The sequence below is a fragment of the Histoplasma capsulatum genome, assembly GCF_000150115.1.
Source record: "Histoplasma capsulatum G186AR genomic scaffold supercont2.3, whole genome shotgun sequence".
Taxonomy (NCBI): domain Eukaryota; kingdom Fungi; phylum Ascomycota; class Eurotiomycetes; order Onygenales; family Ajellomycetaceae; genus Histoplasma; species Histoplasma capsulatum.
Window position 1 is genome coordinate 1,316,347 of NW_025544803.1, and position 7,072 is coordinate 1,323,418.

Consider the following 7,072-nt stretch of genomic DNA (forward strand, 5'->3'; position numbering starts at 1 on the left):
CTTTAATGTTACAGGAATAACAGAGCTTCATCTTGTGTCAAATATAGGTTTAGAATTCGGTTGGAATTTGGCGACTAACATACGCATTCGACTGTTCGATTTTCTCTTGCTGAATTGTATTGGTGGTGTGTGTGGTTTCGCCTATACTCCCACTTCAACCTACACCCGTGCCCCTGGCTCACATCGAGTGCATCCAGCAACGCCTTCCAACTTTACAATTACAATAGTTCGAGGTAAGTGAAAACTTATGGAAGTCAAAATCAGTACGGATTTACGGAGATGCAATTGAGAAAAAAAATATGTTGGCGTTGCTAACAGATATGTAGTTAAAAGAGGGAACGAAGATAAAGTAGATAAATAATTCGTGAAGGAAAGAAAGGGGGCAATTGAAAAAGCATGTCAAAGAAAAAGCATCACCTTCTGGCCTTCATGAACCTCCCCAGACGCGTGTGTATCCCAACACTGCTGCAAAACCCCAGGATCGTCTTTCACTCTCTCTCCTCATTACCTAGGCCTCTCTTCTCCTTGAAAAAATGAAAAATTGTGGAAACAGGAAGTGCAACAAGAAGTCAGAAATACGAATCCAAAGCATAGGAAACACGTTTGACGAAATACCACCCCGGAAGCGACCCTAAGCCATAAATCCGTCGCCATTTTCCCGAGCAGAGGAGGTATCGGCGCGGAATAGTTCCGCGTCGCGTCGAAGTTGAAGAGAATAATAATTTCCACCAATTTAATCATGAGCTGATAACGGGGAAGCAGGAAATCATTATCCGTTCTCCTCAGACATACCCTCTCCGCGTTGTTAAATGTTGCTCGTCCCCTTTGCTTTCGTCAAACGTAAAATGCATCACAAGGAAAAAAGAAAAACAAAAAAAAAAATGACAATTTAGGATGTGGGAAATGTGGGCTGAACAAAAGATGATTACTAGGAAGGGGAGAGAAAATCTGGGCTACATTTCTGGGAACCCAGGAAACCGATGGCTGATAGAACCATATTGTGGTAATCGCTTAGGACATCCCTTTAGAGAGCGTGTACCACTTCCCTGACTGTATTGGTTGAACAAAGTGAATAATCTTCATCGAAAAGCGCAACCGAAAGGGCCAAGGAAGGGAGACAAAATATGTTCTGAAAGCCTGCATCCAGTTATTCCATGATAAATAGTAACTCGACGGGGTTAAAAGTCGCCGGCGCAAGTTAATCGTACGAAAGTTGACTGCGATGGGGCGAAGGGCCGAAGCGACGATATCCATGGATTACAAATAACCGAGGTCGAGAAATGACTGAACGAATGGCTAAACACACCATAAAAATGGAGGGGATTCAGAACGAGGAAAAGGTCTCAGAGCTTAGTGGGCAAATATGCTAGATGCTTGCATATTACCACACCACAAAGAAAATCCGAGACTTAAAAAGGACGAAGTAACCACCGCTCGCAAAATAAATCAGTACCAATTAGCACCAGTACCATCATCCCGCTTCGAACGGTGGTAAGCAGTACTGGTGTAGCCAGCACCCGCATTAACACCCTTAGAAGCAGAACGAAGCCTAACGCCGAAGACTATGAGATTAGTCAGATTCTTGAATCAAAATCCCATGGCCAGCATCAGTTCCTCGAAGCGGTAGATTGTTGCATATACTCACATCCTTTCAGTTCCCCCAACGGCGCGATTTGAGTCGGGAGTATCGACAGTTCCACTTGGGATGCGTTCCACAACCTTGCGACGGGGAGCCGCAAGGGCCGATGGCTTGACCTGAGGATTCTGAGTGTTGGCAGGATGACGACGGTGCTTTTCCTCATCCTCAGCAGCTTGGTTACCAGTTGCCTGAGCAATCGCTTGTGCATTCTTCTGATACTTGTAAACGGTCCAATCAAATACGTAGTCGTATTGGAAGGATTCTCGGACAAACAGGTCGCGGAAGATTTTTCTGAGGTAGGAATAATCCGGCTTGTCATCGAAACGTAGAGACCGAGTGTAGTTCAAATACACAGAGAATTCGTTGGGGAATCCGCGGCAGAGAACCTCAGTGGGGGTGGTCATCTTTTTCTCCATGATGCGGTCATATTTCTGTTTTTTGGTAGCGGCCTTCAGTCCTTGCCATGGAAGAGATCCACGGCAGAAATAGAGCATGACATAGCCAAGGGACTCCATATCATCACGACGAGACTGTTCCACTCCCAAGTGAGTATTGATACTGGCATATCGCGCAGTGCCAGTCAGGTTCTTGTTTTCACGATACGGAATGTGGAAATGGGTCTTTGGGTCACGATATTTCTTAGCGAGACCGAAATCGATCACGTTGACTTGATTGCCACGTTTCCCAATGCCCATCAAGAAGTTGTCCGGTTTGATATCACGGTGAATAAAAGATTTTGCATGGATGTATTCGATACGGGAGATAAGCTGATCAGCCAACAGAAGCACGGTCTTCAGGGAGAATTTGCGGTTGCAAAAGTTGAATAGATCTTCCAAGCTGGGGCCAAGCAAATCGATGACCATTGCATTGTAGTCACATTCGGTGCCGTACCAGCGAACAAAGGGAATCCCGACGCCTCCGGCCAGAGATTTGTAGACACGGGCCTCATATTCAAGCTGTGGGTGTTTGGCCTTTACGCTCTCAAGTTTGATAGCGATCTCTTCTCCGGAAATGATATTGGTGCCTAGATATCCAAGGGTTAGAAACACGGTCCAATGGATGCAACAGTTTAGTACTTACCGAGATAAATGTCACCGAAACTGCCGCTGCCTATTTTACGGCCAATCCGGTATTTGTTACCGACACGGAGGTCCTGCCAACAACACATTAGTATACATGACGGGTTGTCAACATGGTGTTCCAGGTGGGATAGGTGTGGGTTGATTAAAAATATTTGTCGTTTGAGCCTGGCAATGCACTCAAACCAACAGGTAAATCGCCTACCATTGTCGTCATCGTGGCAGGAATGATGCAGCTTGACGCTGTTTTTCTGAGGAGAATGGGAGTTGCAGGGTTTATTGGATAGTGTCGTTAAAAAAGCTGTCGGTACCTCCAGAACGTTAACGCGTATAATAGGAAGTATAAGGACCACTTTGAAGAGAGGGGACGGAAATTAAAGAAGATGAAGAAGAGAAGGTCGAGAGATGACTTGGAACTAGACGTGAAGTAAAGTTAGTATTCAACAGGCAATGGGTCGTGCGTGAATGGTCTCCATCAGAGGTGAATGAGGTCAAGAATGGCAAGCCAAGCCGGTCCTGAGTGTACGGCGCTTAGAGAAAGAGGAGGAACTGCAGACTGGGAACAAGAGAGAAATGATTCTGGCGTGGTCCAACCAAAATAAAGGAACTAGGAAGGAATAGTTTGACTCACGATAGAGAGATTTGGGGATCTGGAGATCAATTTAAAAGAACGGGAAGAGAGCCTGGGAGGGGGAGGAGGAGAGAGCGAACTTACAGATGAAGAGGGGAAAGAGTCGTGCTTGAAGGGCTGAGAAGGAGGCTGGGTGTGTGCTAGGAAGTTGGCGGAAAGCACGACATAAAGAGGAAGCCCCTGGAGAGGATAAGAGCCTTCAACACGGGAAACTCCTTCACGACGGAAGCAAGTTTGAACGGTTGGAGGATGAACGGACGAGGTTGAGATGGAGAGAGGTTTTGATGTCGGTGAGGGATGAGTTGGCGTGCAGGTTGTGGTCAGGTCATTGGGTTTGGCCTTCTTTCGGCCTAGCGCGACAGACAGTACACGCCAGTATTACATACAGTACGCACGACTCGTGCCAGACAAGAATATATTACGCACCTGACCATGCAAATTTCAAGCCCGTTACTTACAGTACACTCAGCCTCGCAGGTACCAAACAGGAGGCTGGCCGGACTGTGTCGGACTGTGTCGGACTGTGAAACAAGAGAGGCAAAAGGACAAGCCAAAAGGGACAGGCGATGGAATCGACCGGCTGATGACAAAAGGCGCGTATTTTCCATGTATTGTATTATGTACATCTTACGCCCTACACCCATCCACTCATCCATTCACCCATCGCCAAAGCATACAAGTACTGTAACACCCATGCCCCTTCCGGGATTTCCATTTGAGGCTCGACATGCATAGCTTACTACTCCTCTCCAATATGGTAACTACTCCGTAAGCACGATAGGATGTCTGGAGAGTGGAAAGGGGAACGGTTCTTCCATCCATCCATCCAAAAGCATGCATCAATGTGTGAGGGGAACCTGCTCGTCCGCCAATAAAGCACACCTTTCTCCAACCAGGCTGAGACAAGGCCTATCCTGCTTATATAGCGAGTTACAGGGAATACCTCTCCCACTCCGAAACACCAATACGGCTGGGCTGCGACCGTCGCCTTGTGAAAATACCTCAGTGAGATGAGCAAGAAAAAGCAAAAAGCAAAATCACGAAAGGGCAAACGCCTCCCACAAGTCAGAGTCGTTGAAATACCACACGCCCTGTGATTTAAGGGGCCTGCAGGCAGTGCTCTACCTCCCAGCTTCCTAATTCCACTTAGAACTCGCGCTGCTCTCATCAAGCTTGAATTGGGCTGGTTCTCATCATCAAGAATGCTTCAGCGGAGCCCAGAGCTGCCATTTGCACTCTGAACAGCAACTGCGACTTGCAGGCTGTTTCCAGTAGTTGGTGGGTCGATGGTGCCCAACAGCTCGCTTGGCGGGCCTTACCTGCAGCCGGCCATTGAACTTGATCTCCAAATGGCAAGGTGACAAGTTTTTTTCCCCCCCGTCATCTCCTTTGGCAAATCGGCTTCTAGATCACACATGGGCTTCCATTGGGCGGTTAGGGTGATAAAGATTCGCAACCCATCAGACAGATGCGGTCTAAAAAAAAAAACAATGGCGGCATCAAATTGAATTTGATGCTCAAAAACACTTCCACGGAAACCTCACAACAAATGTTACGGCGTTACCAATTGTTAAACTTAGATACGAGAATATCTTACTAGCCCATATTGGCAAATTCGTATATTTCTACTGGCCTTCGAAGCAAAAAGTAAGCAAGCGAATACCGGGGTATGGAGATATCCTGAAGAGACGTCACGGTGACTAACACGCCTCAAACGCTGCTTGGGACGGATGAATTTTCTGGAAAAGGCCTCTGCTTCAAAGGATAACCTTGTTACATTTTTGAATCTCTGGAACCTATCCGAACCACTCATCTCTCAAGGCCTATCGCAACCATGCGATAACGACGTAACGCGATGAGATGGGAGGCAAGGCTGAGGCTCCCTCCAGCCTTCTCTACGGATTACTCACCAGCCCCATGCTGCCACCCGCGCTCCCACCAACATCCACCCCGTTTCAAGACCTGCGTCGATTTTATCCATGCTCACGATGACGGATTATGGAAGTAATGTATGTAAGCCGGATCATGGTGAACTGAAGAATGAGTCGTTTGCTAATGAGGGATAACATCTAACTGAAATATTCATTCTATCTTCGCTGAAAGGAAAGATATCCATGTTGTGGCGCTGAATTCTTTCCACAAGTCGGGTACCTAATTGCACTAGTCCGATTTCTCAACCTTCGCATTTCGTGCCTCCTTAGCAATTGGACCTTTCAAGGTAGCCTAACCCCATGATCCTAATCCTCCAATCCTATTCCATTATTCACCCTAGCTTCGGCTAACAGCGAGCAAGCGGCAGTATTCGTGCCCAGGTAATTCTTGAAGAACTCGTGAACGTCCCTTCGTCAAAAATCACTGTCATCATCTTGTAATCATTTGGGAGCTTCGACAGCCCCCTACAGAGCCTACGCCCCCTTTGTAGACCACCGAAAGGGAAATCGCGCCAAACCTAAATGGTTAGCGCTAGACCGGATGCCGAACGGCGTTAGACCGGATGGGTTCGATATACTGTACCTAGGCACTGAGGCGCCAAGGTGGGTGGGTGGTTTGATCTCAGAGCTAACACGATATATCCAGGTAGCAGTTAATTTAACCTGGGAATTGGGTGTTCAATCATGAGAGTAGCTGGAATTCTATGGACGCGCCCCGATTCAGGCTTGGAGTTTTCTCAGGACTCCCCATTGTGCCGCCTCTGGTTTCTCGTTAATGGTACACTAAGGCTTGACATGGTTCTAACCAAAATACCCCGTGGTGAATGCGGATAGATGATTCATATGTCACTCATCTACGGCCTTTCTCCTTGTGCCCTCTACGTTCCCGCATATAAAGATTTTTTTAAACTAACGACAGAAAAGTAGAAGTGTGATATATTTCTCATACATCATATAATTTTTTGATTTTCCAGGCTTCAAGATCTCATTGAAACGCGAATCAGCCAGATATTTTGGACTAAAAATTTTAGTATAACTAACACTAAACTAAAATACCGGAGCAAACACAGCATACATACCTGCGTAAGATTTCGATCTCGCGAACGAAATCTTGGTGGCTCGATCTGATATCACGTGCCTAACAATCTCCACCGTCCTGATCGGAGGAACGATCTGATTACGGGCAACATCTGTGCATCCTCTCCTTCAGATGGATGCCATTGATTATCTCCTTTCTCAGGAAGCCCCAACGGTGCATGCAAATGGCATCCCCGCATCACCAACATGTCGGCCACATGCCAGCCACACGGCGTTGACGGGGAATCTGTTTCTCTTTTCCGTACCACCAACCACATGGGTACTACCTCTACGGATGAGATGCAAAATGTTGTGTGAGAAGTTGCTAAAAATGCATCACCATCATTGCCGTGCTTTTCGTATTGACATGCATAATCTCGATGTTTCCGTCCTCAATCTAGTTAGGCTGATTATCAGACCGAACAACTATTTATTACATGCGTGGTTAGGTGCGAGGAGGGAAAAAGGTCGTGGTCATCTTAACGTTTATTTAAGCTAGCAGAATGCCCGCCGTTGTTGAATGGAGCTGACCTGGATGATTTCTGCACATGCCAATTCCTTGGTTCTATCTATCATTGATATTGCAGCTTGGAACCATGATCAACCCGTGATTCTTTTTCGGTATCATCTTTTACAACCAGCTTCGGTGGGATCTGAAAGATAGTCCACACAACGCTACTTCAGCGAGACGCCGTGCTATTCCTGGGCTCATGTC

At 46.8% G+C, this 7,072-nt stretch overlaps 2 protein-coding genes across 2 annotated transcripts; one reads left to right on the forward strand and one right to left on the reverse strand.

Annotated features, from left to right (window-relative positions):
* Positions 1–281: 281 nt before the first annotated feature.
* On the reverse strand, positions 282–3,085 carry HCBG_02600 (casein kinase I; the record flags this gene model as incomplete). The annotated part of the gene is made up of 4 exons (XM_045429649.1): positions 282–1,549; positions 1,646–2,663; positions 2,720–2,792; positions 2,924–3,085. 4 exons carry the CDS (start codon positions 2,933–2,935, stop codon positions 1,447–1,449), a joined length of 1,206 nt encoding a protein of 401 aa, XP_045289544.1.
* Positions 3,086–5,337: 2,252 nt separating this feature from the next.
* HCBG_02601 (uncharacterized protein) lies at positions 5,338–6,114 on the forward strand (the record flags this gene model as incomplete). Its single annotated transcript, XM_045429650.1, has 4 exons — positions 5,338–5,358; positions 5,635–5,717; positions 5,752–5,883; positions 5,970–6,114. The coding sequence occupies 4 exons, from the start codon at positions 5,338–5,340 to the stop codon at positions 6,112–6,114; spliced, it is 381 nt and encodes a 126-aa protein (XP_045289545.1).
* Between the last annotated feature and the right edge of the window lie 958 nt (positions 6,115–7,072).